Genomic DNA, 19,860 nt, shown 5'->3' with positions numbered 1-19,860 from the left:
GACAGCATCTGAGGTCAGAGTCTGGTGGCCCTGAAGCTCCGTTCCGCGTGTGTCAGCAGCCAGTTACCCAGGGGGTGCTGGAGCCCAAGCCCAGGTGGGGGCACTGTCAGCTCACACCAGTGGCCCTGCATTCCTCTTGAATCTGAGCCTCTTCCAGAGGATCCTAGAATCACAACAGGACACTGCCAGCTGCTTCTCCAGTGAATGAAGTCCCTTCCCGTCCGTTTTTCTGCTTGGGTGGAGAAGATGCTGCAGTCCGTTACAAGAAACATCCTCTTTGGGCTCAGGCATGGGCAATGTGGCACCTGAGGGCTAACCATGAAGTTGTGGCAGCTGCCCTGTGCTGTCACTAAGAGCAAGAAGTTTTCTTCGTTGGCGTCCTGGGAGCCATGGGGACAAAAGAGGATCTCTGCCATCAGTGGGAAGTGACCTAAGCCGAGAGGCTGACATCACAGCACAGCTCATCCCTCAGGCTACCTGCCTCCCTGCTCTGCACAGGCCCAAGGAAAGGCAGTGGCCTTGTGCGATTTCTTTCTCTTCCAACCCACGCACCCCTGATGTGTCTGCGTGTGTGACACAGTGAAGCCAGCAGTGGGTCGAGGAACAAGTGCACAGGGGAGGCTTTCCCTGTGAGACAAGGGACCGCTGCATCCGGGCCACCTGAGAACTCCCTGCAGCTGTGGCTGTGGGGACAGAGATGTCACTGTGACAGCTTGTCCACTGGCCGACGGCCCTGTGTCCCCAGGACTGGCAACTATTCAAGAGTGTGACCAAGGATCACAGTTATCGCTTCTAACTCCTAAATGGGAATTAATAAATGAGTCATGGCTTGTTTAAAACTAAGTTTGTGTCTTATCTGCTTTAAGCCTCTACGGAGATATTGAGATAACTTTTTCAAAGTCACATGAGATTTGAAAGTCAAATTTAAGTCAGAAACTGTTCTTAAAGTTGAACGAGATAAATACATTAGTGTAGCCTGTCAGCCTATGGGGATAGCAAAGGGACCATACAGAAGGTCCGGTCTATATGGACCAGTCCATGTGGTAGATTTTGGTAAAGACAATACTATTTATTTCTGAGTTACCTAGTGGACGGCCATAAGAACTTGGCAGCATCTGTGACCAACAGCCCTGGAAAGCAGGAAGGGCCCTTGGAACTGCTCATCTGTGGCATGACTTAGCCTAGACTGAGCTAGCTGGGCCACCCACAGTAACTTTTTTCTAAGAACATTTACGTCTTATCTAATGGCATTTTGTAGTTGTTCAAGGATCAAGTTCCCAACTCAAAACTCAGCCTGGAGACCACCTTCCCACCCCACCCCAGTTATGACAACCAAAAATGTCCCCATACATTGCAAACATCCCCTCAACATGACCCCCAGTGGAAAACCAGGGGTCTACACTTCAGTGAGCAAAAAGTTTTCTTCTGTTCCCTCTTAGCTCTGTGGATTAGCTTCCAGGGTCACGTTCCTCCTCCCTGGATTTCATCCTTTCGATTGCATTTTGAAGTTCTTTCAGCAATGATTTGTTTGATGGCATGCTCTATTTTAAAATATCTTTGATCGAAATGCTCAGTCAGTTAAGCATCCAAGTCCTGCTTTGGGCTCAGGGTTGTGAGATAGAGCCTGAGTCAGGCTCTGTGTTCAGTGCTGAGTCCGTTTGAGATTCTCCCTCTCCCTCTACCCCTCCCCAACTCACTCTTTAAATAAATTAGTAAATAAATACAATTAAAAAAAATAAAAATATATTCATTCAGGTGCCTTCCTAAAGGATAGTTTTGCTGGATACATAAATTGGATTAACTCTTCTTTTCTCTTTGCTCTTTAAAGATGTTCTTCTACTGTTTGGGATTTTCCACTGTTGACAAGAAGTCAGATGTCCGCTAAGTTACTGCTTTTTTGCAGGTCAAGTCTTTTCTCTCTGTTTGCTCGGAAAATATCTTGCATTGGGTGTTCTGCCATCTCACTATGATATGGCTAGGGGTGTCGTTTTGTTCATCTTTCTTTAGATTCATGGGGATTCCTGAATTGGAGAATGGCAGTCTTTCCAATAGAAGGTCTGGCATGCTAACTCCTCATAACCCTTCCCATAGTCCCTACTACCCCCTTCCAGAATTCTGATCTGACCCATATTAAATCTTCTCTCCCTGTCCTCCACGTATGAAAACATCTCCTTCCTATGATCCATCTGCACATCTGTGTTTCACTCTGGGAGACTTCTTCAAATCTATCTGTTGGCTTGCTGAATTGTCCCATAAACTATCTGATGAGCTATTGAACCCTCATTGGTTCAAACTATTCTATCATTCCTTTATACAAGTTCTAACTCCTTTTCAAAACTGACTAGTACTTGGAATATGCTCATTTTGTTTACTCATACAGTTTACTTCAACATATATATATTTTTGTGTATTAAGTAGTCTCATTTATGTCCCAACATCTTAGTCTTACTGGACTACCTTGGTCTTGGTGGAGCCTTGGGGATGATGCCCCTTTTTGTGTGTGATTTTCATTGTGTGGTCACATTCCTTGCAACACTATTTGTGGGGATTCTTTGTAGCTTGCATGGAGTGTGCATTCCTTCTGGGAGCATTTGGTTTTGCCAGGTAATTGTGGCCCCTTTAAACAAAAATATCCCACCTGGACTTTTTATTGGACCACTCAGGGAAGCATGAATATGGGCTTCATGCTCGTAAGAGAGTGTGGGCACTAGAGCCAACAAATATTCAGAGTCTGTTCAACTCAGCCCTGAGGCCCATCTGGGGCAGGCAGTCTGCACTGTCCCCTTGTAGGACATGCTCTTCGGGGGAGCACACCCTTATGAGTCACATCCTGATCTGATGCTCTCCGCTTGGGGCCCTGGGTTTGCCATGTGCCCCAGCCTGGCCACGAGTATTGAAGGCCTGGGTCCCAGGTATCAGGGGTTGCTTGCTGATGGCCACCATTATAAGGCTGACATTCCTGTCTGGATTCTACCTCCGGGGATTAATTTCTCTTACTTTTCTTTTCTTTCTTTTTTTTCTTTTTCTCTTTCTTTTTTTCTTTCTTTCTTTCTTTCTTTCTTTCTTTCTTTTTTTTTTTTTTTTTCTGTTTCAGCTGTGCTCTTAAGAAAATGGGTTGTATATGCTATCTGGGACTTCATGAGTTTGGTAAGCGGTAGGTGTTCAGGCTATCATTCTTCCATATTCCCAGGCAAGCAAGGGGTGGTCTCATCGTGTTTAAGGCAAAATCATTTCTGGAAATGCTCAGACCCACGTGACATCTTAATTTTCCATCCCTATACTTTTCTACTGGCCTAGGGCTTCCAAGAGAACTCGCGGGGCCATGGGCAGATGTCTGACATCATCCTTTTCTGCAGATTCGAAAGGCACTCCATGTCCTGGCCGCACCCCAGTGCCCGACAGAAATAGAATGAGAAGTGAAATCCAGCTGGCAGAATCTCAGGCTTGGAACAGAAACAGAAAAAAAAAAAACTGGATTTCCAGCTATGTGGTCAGAACCATACCACGAAGGATGGCTTTAGGGTATGTAGGCTGGGGTGGAAAACTGTAGCCTCTACCCAAGCTCTATTTGAGACAGACTCTTAACTCTTCCCCAGAAACCTGCCCCAGGATTGCTCAGTCATTTAAAAACCACCCATCAACCACAGAGTCTGGATGGGCCGTTTCCACCTGTGTACCCTGCAGAGCCCCATGATGCTCCTCACAGCCCATCACACGCTCTCGGGTCACTGCCTGTTTACTGGAAGCACTCCAAAGCTGACATTATGTCTCCAGCATCTTGTCCAGTGCTTGGCAAATATTTGTCCCAAACAATGTTTTTGAATTAAAAAAAGCAAGAACAGATTTTTGTTGGGATTTATCAGGTTCTGAGACTCCACCTGCCGAGGAAATACATATGGGCAAGCCCCAGAGAGCCCCTCCCTGATGGAGAGCCTTTGCAGGAAGTATTGCCAGGGCCCAAACACCCTGCTAGGGGGTAGTCATCTCCCCCAAGATGCAAACTCAACAGGATATACCTAGACACCACACTAACCTAGCTGCAGACTTTCTTGGTTTTTGTTTTGTTTTGTTTTTTTAATTCGTTCAGAGATTCGTAGGTTCAAACTGCTTTTACATACACTTCATTAACTTTTCATAAATGGAGAGATAATCAGGATACTTTCCATTCTGTACCATTGGGGGAAAAAAAAGAGGTCTGAGAATTGCTCAGGGACTCAAGATGCCACAGGAAAATGGCCCACACGGACGTCTTTAGATGGTAAGTACTTAGTCCTCAAAGTTCTAGAAGGTGCTGACTTTCTGCTCCATCTGAAGGGGTAGGATATGACAGCATGGGATCTGGGCTCCTAAGGGGACATTTCTCCCCCTGTGGCCACAGAGGCGTTCCAAAGCTATGTGGCTGTAAAGCCAAGGGTAAATCGTGCCAAGTGGAGACATGGGGAGCTGAGGAGCCAATGCCCTTCGAAAGGAGCAGCCCAGCACAGCTCTGGCAGATGGCCACCATTTAGGAATCATTCCATTTTGACAGCAAATTGGCAATCTGGGTATGTAGACGAATGTCCCATTTGTTAAATATCTATACGGACAAAGAAATGTCTTATGTGTGGTGGGCCCAACAGGACACCTCGTTGGGCTGGAGTTGGCTTTAGGCCACCAGTCTGCCTGCTGTCGGCCTGATAAGGTCTGGGGTTTTGCCCACATCTGGAGATCGATGGTGCTGTCCACTGCCCCCTTGCCCTGAGGGAGCTCCTGGAACTCAGCGCTTCTGTTCTCACTGCAACTCAAGATGTCATACTTTGAAGGACAGGATCTCAGGCCTTTATTTTGTCCTAGATGGCCTGAGTCGAATGTAGCAGGAATCCACATAGATAAACACTTGGCCAAGCTGATCGAGCATTTATTGGACACAAGTGTGGGGCAGGTTCTAAACCTGTAGGAGCGGTCCCTTCCTCCCCTACCTAGAATTCACCACATCCCCACTTGGTCGCCGACATAAGACGGTATGGTTGGAAGCACACAGCCTTCACCGGGCCACAATCTAGGATTCAGAGCCTGGTTCCACCATTGACTAGGCTCCACGACTTTGATCAGGTCACGAAACTGCCAGATCTTAAAAGGTCAACACCCGCCCACATCTGAAAGTTCCTGAGACAGCACACAGACTTCCCCCTTTTAAAAAACTGTTACTATTTCGGGGCCCCTGGGTGGCTAAGTCAGGTAAGTGTCCGACCTGCCTCTGGCTCGGGTCAGGACTGCAGGGTCCTGGATCGAGTCCCACACTGGGCTCTGTTCTCAGCGGGGAGCCTGCTTCTCCCTCTCCCTCCACCCACTCCCCTCCCCACTCATGTGTGCATGCACTCTCTCTCCCTCTCTCCCAAATAAATAAAAATAAATCTTTTAAAAAAAAAACAAATAAATTTAAAACAAAACAAAAAGAACCTGTTACTGGTTAAATGGCTTTGGACAGACAGGCAGAAGCTGATATGTCCATAATTTAGAAAATCTGACTCAGAACTAAGCAGGAGTCGCGGGCTGACCTCCGAACATGAGCCTTACACAGCTTGACACCATTTTCGTTGCAAACGTAAGTAAAAATAGTCTTGTTTTCTGTGAAGTGACCATCCGCCAAAAGAGCATAAATACTGGGGAACTGAAAACTATGATGACTGTGTCCTTCTCTCTGCTGCCACATTTTCCTAACTGTGATAGATCTACTTATGAGAGCTCTGATTCCAAATTTCATGTTTTCATTACTAAATGGAATGTTTCCATTACTAAACTTGTGGAAACGAGATCCTGCCGCACGGTTGATCACGGGTCAGACGCTGATGCCCAGGGAGAGCCTGGGATTGCCCAGCGGCCCCAAGTTCCTTCGCCTGTGGATCTCTGTCCAGCTGCCTCCCGTTCCACAGGCCTCCACGCTTTGGAAGATGGTCGAGTGAGCAAGAGCTTATTAATAATTCAGTTTCCCTTTTTCCTCAAAGACCAACACAATTGCCAATCAGAGCTCCTGCTAACTACGAGAGCCCTGTGGACAGACCACACGGGTGTCCCACCAGCCAAAAGAATCGTGGAAACTGATTGAGTTCTAGAAAACACAGAAACAAGCTTGCAGACCCCACTTCTAACTTCACGGTCCCCTCAGGGGCTGGGGAGACCCTCTGTAAATTGCAAATTTGGGTTGCTGCTGGTCCGCCTGGTACCCATCGGGGCGAATCTGAAAGGCTCCACAGAGCCCCTGAGAACAACCCACAGATTATATCTGATGCACGGCTCCATGGACATGCACAGGACAGTCATTCCAATGCCAGGCTCAGAATGGAAAGCACACAGAATCAGAGGTTTGGGTGGGCTGCCGGACTCTGCTTCATGGGCACTGAGTTTATCACCAATCACTCTGTGCTTTCTTTGTAAATTCTTTCTTCCATCATACTTGCTGATGAAGCCTCCCTCACCTCCCATTCCTTGTATCTCCTTGGGCTCATGCATATGAGGTCAACTCTGGCCTTTGATGCCCCTTAGAGCTAGCTTCGTTACAGCTTGGATCAGGTCCTCCCTCTCAAATTCACAGGTTCGAGGGCTAACCCCCGGCACTTCCCAACATGACTGTATTTTGAGACAGGGTCTCAACTGAGAAATTCGGTTAAAATGAGGTCATACAATTGGGCCCCCATCTGATGTGAGGAGGACACATGTATCCTTCTAAGGAGAGGAGATTAGACACAGACACCCTGAGGAAGGGCCTGGTGAGGACCTGGGGAGAAGGTGGCCATCTGCACACGGAGAAGAGAGGCCACAGAAGGAGCCAGCCCTGCCCACGCCTTGACCTCAGACTTCCAGCCTGAAGGACCGTAAATCAATAAATCTGTATTGTTTAAGTCGCCTGGTCTGTGGTACTTTGTTATGGAAACCCCAGCGAATGAATAGACCCCAGGAAGCAGACAGCACATGAAAATACCATTCAGGTATAAAAAAACATCAACCCACAGACAGGTTTCCTTATTCAACGTTGGATACCTGCTGGTCTAAGGTGACAAACGCTTGGTATAATTTGAGAGGCAGTGGAGAAAATTCTATCGTAACTACGGTTTTATTTGCATATACAAATTAAGTTGCAAATATCCCCAGAAAAATGCGGATAGGGCTCTAATTATTACCAGCAGCCTCATGGGATTCCGTGGAAGCAGTGAGTGAGGTCTTCTGCTGACATCTGGCTGAGATCAACCAGGCCGTGAGGAACGGAGGCTGTCATGGGGTCGGGAGCTCGGAGAGAAAGGGAAAGGCGGAATTGGCAGTGCAAACTGGGCAGGGAGCCACGTGTCCAAGAAAGAAGAGAGGCTGAGCCCTCCCTGGGGCCGAATGCGCATGACAGACACAGGACACAACGGACAGCTCTGCCATGCCCACGGTGAGCAGCCAGCCTCCAGTGCCCAGAGAGAGGGCAGAGAGCGGATGGTTTAAGCGCCTGTGTGCCTCCCAGGGAAGGAGGCCCGGAGCTGGCCTCCTTGTCACCTCCCTCCTGCTATAGTAAACAGCACCTCGAGCAGAACCTTACTGTACCCACAACCTCCCTTTCAATTACGTCCTCTTCCAAGAAGAGCAAAGCGCTTCAGACAGCAGATGCGTTCACTGTGCTGTGCAAACCACAGACCCCGGCCTCTCTCTCTCTCTCTCTCTCTCTCAAAAGCCAGAATAGCCTCAGCAGGCAGGTGAACAATGGTTGTGCCCTGGTGCTCAGCACCACAATTCCGCAGGACTGAGACCCACAGCACCTCCCTCCCCCGCCCTGGGCTCCCTGTGGACGACCCTACTCCATTCTAGGCCATTCTTCTCACAACCCCCAACGACATGCTGCATCCTTCCTTGGACATGGAAGGAAACAAAAACATGGACACAAAATGACTTGCACAAAACCATGGTGACTTGGGGACATGCCTACAATGGGAAGAGAAAGGAAGGAGCGTGATAGGTACAATGTCTGGGACTGAACTCATGACGAAGCTGTGCTTATTACAGGAGCAAGCACAGAATCAAACATTCGCAGCAGCCAGGCGACATGCACTCACGCACGTGTCCCTCCCAGCAGCCGGTAATGACGGGATGAAAGTTACAAATGAAGTGTCACTTGAAGATGAAAAGATGCACTTAATACCCTAAAAATGGGTTCACTGGGATCTTGATTCTTCCCAAGATGATAATCTTCCCAATGTCCCATTGTGGCCCTAACATGTCCCGTCTCCAGAGTCTAAAACACAGTCTACTGACTGACCACTGATTTTTGCAAGCAGGAATCAGATAAGAACTCCCCCCCCCCCCCATCCCTGCACGCGAGGGCAGCTTGTTGGCAGTGAGCACTTAGCGGTGAGTTACAAAAACAGAAGTTTGGGTTCTCCCTTCTATCTGCCATCTCAGGTAGATGAACGGGCACCTTGTGATGTGTTCTGGCTTTTTAGATCAGAAATGCAATAATTCCTCGGCCAACTTCATGAGACTCTTAAGAAAGAACTCTTAACACCACATAGAGTGCAAGCCATACATGTTATTAGTTAAAAATGAACAGTTTGCATTTGTTCTTGTAACTCCTAGGTTTTCCTATGAGCCCAAAACTCAAAAGCTTTAGCGGGTTGGGCCCGTTTCCTCTAGCCCTGCCCTGGGCCAGCAGGGAAGGTGCTGCCTCTGAGTTGCACAAGGACCTTTGCCTCCACATGGAAACATCTGGAGAAGCATGGGCCCTGGTTCCCACAAGTCAGAGAACATTTTGAGAACAAGAGTCCTACCCCACTCAGGGCCTATGGCCAAAGCCTTATTCATAGGATTTTCTTAACAAATCTGTCTTTCTCCAAAGGCCCGGAGTGAACAACTGTGCTGACCAGGAGGGCCTGGAGACACACTCTCCGCATCAGGTCTGGAGTCTGTGGTTTGCAGATGAGGAAGAAGAACTCCAGAGGGGACCAACGCTTTGTATCTGTCATGCAGCTGGCTATTGGCAAGGCCAGGAGGGACACCCATTTCCTGACTAAATCCTAGCATGCTTGCCATACTTTGTATCTTATCTCCAGATCCATCCTTCCTGGCTGTCTAGTTCTATACCCCTGGGTATTTATTCCTGAAATTCATTCGGTGCCCTCACATCCTGGCATTTCCAAATGTGCAGATCTCAGAGGCTGGCTTGTGGGGGACTCCTGCCTTTTTGCTCGGCTTTGGAGGCTGCAAGCCCCAGGGTGCCCCCTTCCACCCAGGAAACCTCCCACATGCCAAGGCAAGGCCACGTCGAGCAGGCCATAGGTTGAGCCCCCTCGGGGCCATCCAGATGGAGAGTCTCGCATCCTTGCCCAGGCCACCTGTGAGAGTCAGGGCTGTCAGCACTCCCCCAGCACACACGCGGCCAGCATGTCCAACCAAACCTGCACCCACTGGGGCTGGCCTTTTGTTTCCCATAAGATGTAGGGCGAAAGGGGGGCAGTATGGAGTAGAACCGCTTGGCCTAGCACAAGAGTTGGCTGAACAGCTGCCTTGTCTTCCCTACGATATTTAAAGATTCTGTGCCTCAGTTTCCTCTTCTCCATCAACTGGAGATCACAGGTAATAATCTCTCTCGCTGTGTGGTATGAGGTTGAACTAAGTTAATGCATGTGGAAGGTGCAGCATCAAGCCTGCCACACAGTAGGCCCCTGGGACATGGCCAGCTGCTCTTAATTTCCTTACCAGTCCTGACCTCAAACCAAACAATTTGTAACCATAAACCGAGCTTCTGGTTCTCGCCCTCCACTATCCGTTGGCATCCAATGAGCAAGCATTTTCTTTGCCTTTTCATTCTTTAGAACATTTGCATGATACCCCAACATGTAATCTAGGGAAATGGCTTATTTATATGACTAGTCTTCCTTAATTAGCTATTAGCTGAAGGATGTATCCCAAATGGCACGGCAAATTACCCTGTGTTTGAAAACAGGTTGTGCATTTCAGCGGCAACACTTTTAAATTAGGAGCAGTGGCTGAACATTAACAGCAGAGCCAATGAGTGTTGGGGCGTCCCTGCCCTGCTGCGGGCCTCATCCTCTCCGTACCCTTCTAAGGCGAAGACCCAAAGACCAAAGGCAAGGCCGTACATTGGCCACATTGCTTTAGAGATTACCTCCGCACTGAAATGGGAGATCGCGCTGAGGGGACGCGAGCACAGCGCTGTCCGCCTCTGAGGACCAGAACGAACGCGCCTCTTCTTCAAAGTGGGGGCGCATAGTGCGCAGAGAGGTCTCACCCCGCGGTGGGAGGTGCAAAGTGGCCCGGCGGGCGCTCGCCTCTTACCACGAACTCCTCCAGAGTCTGGTAGGTCTTGCCCCGGAACTCGCAGTAGTTCTTCCTCTCCTTGCACTGCGGGCAGCACTGGCTCGTGTCGACGTGGATGCAGCGCGGGTGCAGCCGCGGGCACTCGGGCTGCGCGCACAGCGGCCCCTCCTCGGTGCACAGGCAAGGGCAGGCCGAGGGGCCCGGCGCGAACTTCTCCCCGATGGCATACACGAAGCCGCTCTCGTCCACGCAGCCCTTGCCGCGGTAGTCCGGGTACGCGTACTCCTCGGGCGGCTCCGGCGTGGGCGCGAGGTCCGGGCCGGTCGCGTCCTGGGCGGCGGCGGCCGGGGGCTCCCCCTGCGGGGTGTCCCCGCGGGGCCGGCCCTGCAGGTCCCCGGCCTTTGCGCCCCCGCCCTGGGCGGCCCAGGCCTGCTTCTGCTTGCTCCACGCCTCCCGGCCGGAGAGCCCGCGGCCGCCCTTGCTCTTCCAGTCCCGGCCGCTGCCGCCCTCGTCCCTCGCGGGGCGCCCGAGCTCGCTCACCCGCCCCGGGCCGTCCCGAGACGCGTGCTCGCGCTTCTCCTGGCCCGGCTGCTCCGGCGCCTGAGCCAGCTTCTCCAGCGGGATGCTCGGACTGCACAGAGCCACCATCAGGCAGCAGGTGACCAGGAGGGAACTGGACAGCGCGCCAACTGCCATCGCAGTGGAGCTGGGCATCCCCTACCACGTCCCGGCGGGCGGGCGGGCGGGGAGCGCGGCCGAGGGGCGAGTCGCATTCACAGCCCGGGGGCGCGCCGCCGCCAGCCGGGAGCCGCCGTCCCTGCGGAGAGAACAGCAGCACAGCTGAGCCCCGCGGCCCGCGCGCGCCCGGCCCCCACCCGGCCCCGCGCCGCCCGGCCCCGGCAGCACTCTAGATTAACGAGTCGCACGACGCGGGCGGGGGCAGCATGCCCAGCGTCGCTGCCCAGCCGGCTTCTGAGACCTCACAGATGGTGGAGACGGACGTGGAAGCGAAGTCCGGGAGAAACACCGGCCCGCCGCGTTCCTCCTGTGGCCGCGGTAGGCGGTGGGGACGGCCCTGGGCGGGTGGCGGAGCCGGAGCTGCGGGAAGGCAGCGAGCCGGGCCCGCGCCCTCCTGCGAAACTCGGAGAGAGACACATAATCCGGGAGCCCGGGATGTGCCCCCCTGGGTGCCAGCCACACTTTCCCAACCGTTGCTAAATGGAGAATTCCGCAGTGGAGTTGGACAAGGAAGACCGTGCAGGAAGACAGGAGGGAAACCCTCCCCGTCTTGCCTTAGGGCGTTTGGGGAAAGGGGCGGGAGGGGGTTAACAAAGCTCCCAGGACCCCGTGATTCATCTCCAACAACTTTTTAAATGCCTCGAGTGCAGGGAGCAGACGCCTCTTCCCCGCCCTCCTCCCCAGGCCCAGAAGCACGGAAGGATGTCAACGACCACCCCCGGCGGCGGGGTCGGGGGTTCCGGAGGCTTCGGCACCTCAGCCGTCCCTCGCCCCCATCCCCACCCCCGTGTACAGCTAGCCACTCGGCGACCGGGAGCATTGATGAGAAACCCCCGTGCGGGCTGCGACGCTGGGCTCCTAATCGCTTTCACCCTGGAGGGGGTCGTAGCGGTGAAGCAGAAGTGCCCAGGCAGCACCACCGTGGGCGGTTGGGGAGGCTGGGGATGCAGGGCGGGGGCGAGTCCCTCTCACTCTCCCCATCTCTGAAAGCCTCCATGGATCCCAAAGTTTCTGTCGCCCAAAGGGGCCAAGAGAACCCTAGACGCTGCAGGGTGCGGGCAACCCAGCTCCCTTCCCCTTGTCCTCCCCACTACTTCCTACCCTCCATCCGGCTCGCTGCAGGGGGTCTTCAAACCCCCTAACCCGGTGAAAATCCCCTCCCCCCCGTAGAGCTAGGACAGTCTTGTCCTGTGCTCACTTCCTGCCCCGGCCAGATGGACCTCGATTCCCACCCGCATTTGCAAACTCGGGGTCCGGGGGAGGTCCTCCCGAGCAGTGAGAGGTGGAACTGTGCTCCCAGCGCTTCCCGGCGCGCTGGGTGCGGACACCCCACATGCACCCTCAGCCCTGGGGGCTGGCGCCCAGCCTACATACATGAGCGCAGGGCGCGGGCCGGACGCCGGGCTCGCGGCGGGCTCGGGGGCAGCAGCAGCGGGCGCGGTTCCGGGGCGCCGGCGCCCATCCTCCGGCCGGCGGGGGACCCGCGCGGGGCACACCGCGGCGAGCGCAGCCCCACCTGCGCGCTCCGCCCGGCGCGTGCACCCGGCTAGGGCGTCTCCGCGGGCTGGCTCAGCGCGCTGCCCAACTGGCGTCAGTGCCCGCGCCGCCCTCCGCCGCTCCGCCCCGGGTCTCGTCCCCGCGTCTCCGCCGCGAAGCGCGCCCGGGGGGCCGCCCGGCTTGGCCTCGCTTTCTCCACCCCGCGGGCTCGGGGAGATCTCTGCGCCAGGCAACCGGATGCCGGGCCGCCGCGGCGCGTCGGAGGGAGAGGAGGCGCCCGGAGCGCGGCGGGCGGGCGGGTGGCACCGAGGCCCGGCGTGGGAGCCCGCGCGCCAGGCTCCCGCCTCCTCCCGCCCCGCGCGCTCCCCGCTCCCTCCTCTGCGGCCCCCGCTCTCTCGCGAGGCATTGCTGCGGCGGCCAGCTCTGCGGGGAGTCGGGGACCTCTTGGCCGCTCGCCTCCCTGCCCAAATCGCTAGACCCACCTGTCAGTCCCCCGCAAGGCCGCCTGCCGGACTCCTGCCTTGTCGCTCACTCTCCACGGCACCTTTCATCCGCGCCTCCTTCTTTCCTTTATTCTTCTCTTTAATTTCTTCCTTCCTAATTGGCCCCCTCTGGCTTTCCTCCCCGTGGACGGCTTGGTTTTGCCGCTGTTGAAAAACCTGAAACAAACTGTGTTCAATTTGGAATTCCAAGGCCGCGTCGGCTTAGCAGACCATTGGGAGTTATTTTCCTCCTGATGGTCAGAAACCCAGAGGTATGGAGGAAGGAACTCATGAAAATCCGGACAGCGTACTTTCTGAATCCCTGTCCTGCCCACTGTCTCTTCTGCCACAAATAGAAACATTTCGGATTAATTTTGTAAGGATGCTAAACTGTTAAGCAGAGCCCTGTGTTGTGCGGTCTTGGGTCTTGGATTCACCCTTTGATCTTGGCCAGTGGATGTGCTACTTTTCTTGGATTAAAGGAAAAAAAGGTACCTGTTCACATTAACTCCCCAAATGGAATTTTTATAAGCATGTGCATTCCCGGGGCAATGTCATCTGAGAATCACTGAAAATGCCGGGGCAAAACAGGCTCTGAGCTGGGGCAAGCTCTGGCTCTGAACTGGGGGACTGGGGACCAGAGGACTTTAAGACAAGTTCCTGTTCTCCCCCACCTCATTTGTTTGTTTGTTTAATTATTTAAAGTGGGCTGCAGGTGGAGCCTGGAACCCAGCCATGGCTTGAACTCAAGACCCTGAGATGAAGACCTGGGCTGAGATCAAGAGAGAGGGATGTTCAACCAACTGAGCCAGCCAGGTGCCCCTCTCCCATCTCTCATCCTCGGCAAAGATGATGTACCTTCCGTTCTTGAAAGGACAAAGAGGCCACAGGAGGCAGGGAGAAGCTTATCCACACACACACACAAACAAACCAAAAAAAAAAAAAAAAATTAAAAACAAGGTTGGTTAGAGGCTCTCTGTGTTCACAATGATTTGAGACTTTCTGCCTTCGAATCCCTACTGTCTCTTCTCTCTGTCGCCTCATCTCAAGTCACATGTGCCCCTGGAATGCAGCAGCCTGGCCACCTGTTAAATACATTTGTTTTGCACAGTACCGTCAAGTCATGGCATCGGGGTAGCCCCAAGAGCATGTGACTAATAATAAAACCCTACTGATACGTGCTTGTACTTCTGGCTGAAAAATTGGTTGGGGGTCTGATTGAGGGAATCGTGATGTCTCTGTATCGATCCCACCTCAATCACAGTTCCAGTTGAATCAGAAAGCCTTTGTCCCAGCCTCCTGGTCACAGTGGAGAGCCATGATTAGGAGACAGTGGGGCTCACAGGAAGCAGCCTGATAAAATTAGGAGCTAATTGTGCAGCCCAGCATCCAAACCACTTTCTGTCAGATGCTCTCAGAGGTGGTGGGATGAAATGAAGGGGAAAAGCAGTTTTAGAAGGATTTCTGTCCTTCTGAACAACAATACCCAGGCAGCCTTGATTAGCTGAGAAATCCAAGGAAATATTGGGGCTTTGCAGGCATCAGAAGAATTTACAATTTATTGCATTAGCAATAATGACCCTTCCTCCCCCCCTCCCCCCGCCCCTCTTTCTTCTTCTTGTGTCATTTGTCTACTGTCTCCTCGGGCTACAGATAAAGAGCAGAAAGTTTTTTCAGTTAGGGAGTGAAGTGACATGGGTGTCATCTCAGCTTTACCAAGGGTAGATTGGGGGACCTGGGGTGAATTACTGGGTGTCTCAGGAGCTTTGTTTTCTCACTGAGAGAAGAAAAAGGAAAGAAAATCTCCATATGGATATGAATCCCCCAAAATGCACTGGTGCCGTGGCCCATTTCTGGCCCCTTGTCCGGTGAACCCAGTCTGTTCCGTCCATGTTTCCTTTTGAGCGCCCGAGTTAAACCCACCAGCAGGAGCACTACCCCGCTCAGCAGGGGGTCTGAGAGCCAGTGCCCGTCCTGAGCAGCGGAGAGGGGAGGCTGGTCCCAGGCCAAGATCTAGGGTAACCCTTCAGTCCTCTCTTCTATTTTAAACAAGACTATGACAGAGTTTTATATGTCTACAATGACATATTAACATCCTCTCTCAGCAAGACTTGGTTTATGTCTCCGTGACGGGCAGGTGACTTTCTCGGAGCGGCTGTGTAGCTGCACCCACCTCAGAAACAGGGGCTCCGTGGAGGGCTGGAGCTGTTCATGATTCATCTTTCTGTGCTTAGTCTAGGGCCTCAGTGACTCAAATAAGGAGGGAGGGAAGGAATGACGGATGGATGGAAGGAAGGGAGAGAGAGGGCAAGAGAGGAAAGGAAAGGAGGGAAGGAGGGAAGATCAAGAACTTATGTGGGAGCAAGGGGAGAGAAATCTTCGAGAAGCACACTCATCCCTCCCACGGTGCTGGGCACTGTCAGGCGCATCTCATTCCCTTCCATTCCACGCTCCCAAGTCTTGGGGGTGCCATTACTGTCTTCCATTTTGCCAGTGGGAAACCATACCTCAACGAGGTGGTGAGTTCACTAAGGTCAGGGCTAACCGGGCTCCAGCCGAGCTGACACCGAAATCTCAGACTCTTGTCCTGGGGCAGCAAGACAGGTGGTCTCCAGGGGGAGGCGCTCTGTCAGTCACTTACTGTATTTGCCTTGTTCCTCCAGGCCCCACTAATCGGCCGCTCCCATGGGACTGCGCGCCCCCAGGGTGCGGAGAAGCCCTGGGACATGGAAGTGACTAGACCAGGCTGTGGATGCTAGACGTCAGTTGCTGGCACTCTGATGCATGTTCACCTGTTTATAACGACGGCAGGAGCTCAGCTGACCTTTGCCTAGGAATGCGGGAGCAAACTGAGGGAGGATAACTTGATGAACATCTTCTCAGACCTAGAGGAGCAGTGAGGAAACAGGAAAAGGAAAAACTGCAAAAACCAGAAGCTGTCAGCCTTCATCAGTCAGGGTTAGGAGGAGTGAAAACTGCTTCCAGCTGAAATCAAGAGGGAGCAGGACTTCCGTGGTCCAGACGGAAGTGGATCACTCGTTCAACCCGAGGAGTGGGAGAAGCCACCTTTGGCCCTCTGATGTCTCCTTATGGATGTGCCCTGAGTAAGCCTGGCTGTTCAGGGAGCCAACAATTAAAGTTCTGCTCTGGACTGGGCTGGTAGACAACAGAGGCAACTGCTCCATTCCTGCTTACCCTTTGATCCATGCCTGGGCGGGAGAGTCACTGCTTTCTGGTGCAGCCGGTGGCCCTGGCTGCCTGATGATAAAGCACTGTGGAGGCTCCTCCCTTCTTGTTATGCCAAAAGTCAGCAGCATCTGTTCAGACCATCCAGTGTATGACTCACAGATATCCTTCTCAAATCAGTGGCAAAACTGCATCCCTTGAAATGGGGTTTCCAGGGATCTGTTGTCCATACACTCTAAAGTCAACTGCCACATTAACATCACAGACCAAATACACATTGACCAACAAGAAAGTTTCAGAAGCAATCATTAGGAGACAGGGGCCCACCGGAGTGCATTGGCCTGAGGCAACAGGCGGTGAGGTCAGGGGTGTGGAACCTGCTGGCACATTCTGTGGGCATCTTATGAGCCCTGGGAGGAGAGGGCCTGCGTGCACGCAGTACTAGTGAAAAGCATTCAGTTGCATTACTTAAGGTTGTCTCCTTCTTCTAGACAGTTCCAAAGAAGGAAGTCTGCAGGTGCTGGATGCTGTGGGAATTCAGGGCAGGATTTCCCTGGGGTTGGTGAAGAGAATCGGGAGTCCCCTCTGGGGCACTTCTGATTCAAGGTGTGTTTTCTCCTGATGGCTTCTCTGGCCCATGGTCTTCCCTGGTGTCAGGGCCTGGCCCAGCTATGGCACTACCATAGGCCTAGCATTATCTCTACGCTGTTCCCAGGGCCCCCAGAGTGGGCCATGCAGGGTGTGCCTTGCTGGGCTGAGCTGATCGCAGTGTGCAACGGAGGGTGTGTCCAGGTGGACTGAGAACAGAAATGGGTGGTACATGCAGACTGGTGGAGAGTCAGGCCACGTGTCTTCCTGGGATGACTTCTCCCCCAGGCCCCAAGCCGGTTGGCTTCTGGAACCTTCCATGGTATACTAAGGGGACTTTGAAGTAGCCTGGGGCATCTCAGTGTTCTCCCGATGTGATCAGCCACTCTAGTGACAGAGCTCCGAGGATGAGGAGCTACAGGAGTGAGTTCTGGAAATAGTCAGGCAGGGATGCTGCTTGGGGCTGGGAGGCTGGCTGGGCCTCAGACGCGAGCAAGTGTTCCGGTGCGAAGCGTGGGATCACTGTCGTGAGGGGTTGCTTCCCTGCCCCAACTACTTCTGAATAGAAACTGAATGTGGGGCCACCCAGGTGTCTGGGACTAGTGTGGACGTGAGCATGAGGGAGTCCTAAGACATCTGTGGGAGGGACAGTGGGAATCAAAGTGGGAAGGACAGGCTGTTCAGGACATGGTCATAGGTCAGCACTTAAACCAGGACAAACCCGGGACCCAGGGTAGTGAGGAAAGTGTGTAACGGGTCCACGACCCTACAGTGATGCATGGCCACAGCTGAACAGGGTTTTCTTGCACACTGAGCTTTCCACGGAATCCACCTATTCTGGCCTCATGGGGGTTGCCGGGGAGGGGGCGGTGGGCGGTGATCTGGTCCTGTGAGCAGACAGGGCTGCCACCACATTGCCTCTCCAGCAGCCTTTTGTTGCCCTCCCAAATCTACAGTCCTCAGCATTTGTAAGATGATGTTACATATGCTGATTCGATCACCTCTCTCTACCCCCATACCCCAACCTCCTTACCCTAAGTCACTTCTGTATTTCCAGGATCTCGCTTCTATGGCAGCGTCTGTAGCTCACAGATGAGCTGTGGCAAGCGTTTATCAAAAGAATTAAGGAGGGAGCTCCAACAACATGACACGAAGTGCGTTTTGAGATCTGTCTTGCCTCCATCCCCTGCTCCTGCCCCACCCCCACGCTATGCTTGACCTTGAAGACAGTCCACAAGTGCCCTGAGTGCTCCCAGGCTCCCAGTCTTCTCCCTCTGATCCAAGAACATGTAAGTTACGCTTTATCTCTAGCTGTGAAAAGACACTCCTGTCTTTTAGCGCCAGACATGAGGAGGCCTGAAATTTCCCCACCGTCCTGGGCCAAGAAGAATTCTGTTCTATACCTTCTGCACCCTGGTCATTCCCTACTCTCTTCCAGCACTCGAGGAAGAGGTCCTTTGAAGCTTTGACTGAGGGTTGAGGGATTCAACTCCCGGTCCTCACTGCTGGTCATGAAGAGGTGTCCACCCGAAGCGGCCATAGGTACTGACTCCCTGTTACCTACTTGCAGAGTTGGTCTCAGGGAATGAGCCACTTACATCGAGATATTCAACGTGGCCCACGAATCTGGGGATCCTCGTTCTATCTTCCTGCAAACTAACTCACCAGCCAACGTTTGTTTCATCTAGAGGTTTCCTGAGTGCGGCTTGGTGGCTCACCGTCAAGTTTGGGACTTTTCAAAAAGCACACTATGGCTCGTTTGCTTCTGGGTTGAAACTAATTCACTCATTAGTATTTTTGGAGTAAAGTTTTTCAAATTGTTACAAAATTTTTCAAATTGTTACAGTAGGGACCAAAGGCAGGCTGTCTGTCCATGTGCCACTTTGATAAAAGTTACGTAAGAGACCGTTATTCAAGGACACCAAGACCCTCCTCTGCCCCCTCAAAGCAAGAAATAAATCTCTCATGTGAAAGGTACCACATGTAGAAGGTAGAGAGACATCCTTAACACCAGAGAAAGGAAATTTAGAGCCCAGAAGGCTATTTACCGAACCCTTGCTACTTTTCACTAATTTATCTCCCCAGCTGGAATTCTGGTTAGAATTCCTCACCAACTGAAGCTTTCAAAGTTAAGTTTGAAAAGTATGAAAACTGCCTGCCTTAGTCATTTCTTGAGGTTCTGACTTCAGTATTAGAAACACATAATAAAAGTTTGGTTTCTTCTCCTGCAAATCTGTCCCATGTAAATTTAATTCTTGGTCCATCCGGAAAACCTTGAAGGGTAGAAGAAGAGTTTTTCTTTCCCTTCATTCAGTCCATACTGGCATTCAAATTACACTTCTCCCTCCTGGCCCAAAGATACTGTTACTATTTATTCATTAGAGGTTTACTTATTTGTGCTCATAATTATTTTATTGGAGCTCCTGGGCAGGTAAATAGATACAGCTCTTTCCATGACTATAGAAATAAAACTGTTTGAAGCCCATTGCCCGTTTTCTTTTTTCTGGTAACAAACCCTAACCTGATTTTCCTCGAGAGGACCAAGCCCTAGCCCACTTCTCAGCCACCTGCTTCTCAGGTAGAGCTGTCGGATCGGTACTGGTCTGGGCAGTAGTGCGGTCCCTGGGCCACAGTGGGAGATCAGGGATGCTCTGGCTGTCTTAGTGAAGACTATGAGAGTCACACTTGAACCGTATGAAAACGGGAGGTTTTTCTCTTTCCCACTGGACTTGAATCTTTTTTTTCTTTTAAGATTTCTATTTATGCATTTTAGAGAGAGAGCAGGAACATGGGGGAGGGGCATCTGGAGAGAGAGAAGAGGGCTCCAGGGAGCGCAATGCGGGGCTCAATCCCAGAACCCTGGGATCTTGACCTGAGCGGAAGGCAGACGCCCAGCCGACTGAGCCTAGAAGCCGTTGGACGAGTCTTACAACAAATAAGCCCAGATCAGCTGGGGGCTTTCAAAGTCGTAGATTCTACCCGAAATGGAGCCAGCACAGAAGAAAACCAAAGCAAGAAAAGAGGACAAATTAAATCCCCAAAATGTTTATGCAAGAGCCTCATGGCCTCAAGAAGGCTCCAC

At 52.4% G+C, this 19,860-nt stretch overlaps 1 protein-coding gene across 3 annotated transcripts in view; it reads right to left on the bottom strand.

Moving 5' to 3' along the window:
- VWC2 (von Willebrand factor C domain containing 2) overlaps positions 1 to 13,258 on the bottom strand; it is a 101,312-nt gene extending 88,054 nt beyond the window's left edge. For 2 of the 3 annotated variants that reach the window (XR_004277004.1, XM_032305580.1), the window contains exon 1: positions 10,306 to 11,287. Coding sequence is in view for 2 of the 3 variants with exons in the window: in XM_032305580.1 (XP_032161471.1) it covers positions 10,306 to 11,001 (696 nt within the window). In the remaining variant the exon portion in view is untranslated. Of the gene's footprint in view, positions 1 to 10,305; positions 11,288 to 13,004 lie in introns of those variants that run through there. The other variant, XM_032305581.1, reaches the window with a different exon arrangement.
- Positions 13,259 to 19,860: the final 6,602 nt, after the last annotated feature.

Source organism: Mustela erminea, chromosome 11 (genome assembly GCF_009829155.1).
Source record: "Mustela erminea isolate mMusErm1 chromosome 11, mMusErm1.Pri, whole genome shotgun sequence".
Lineage (NCBI taxonomy): Eukaryota > Metazoa > Chordata > Mammalia > Carnivora > Mustelidae > Mustela > Mustela erminea.
Note: the sequence above shows the minus strand (reverse complement) of the source record. Positions and strands in the feature narration are given on the sequence as shown.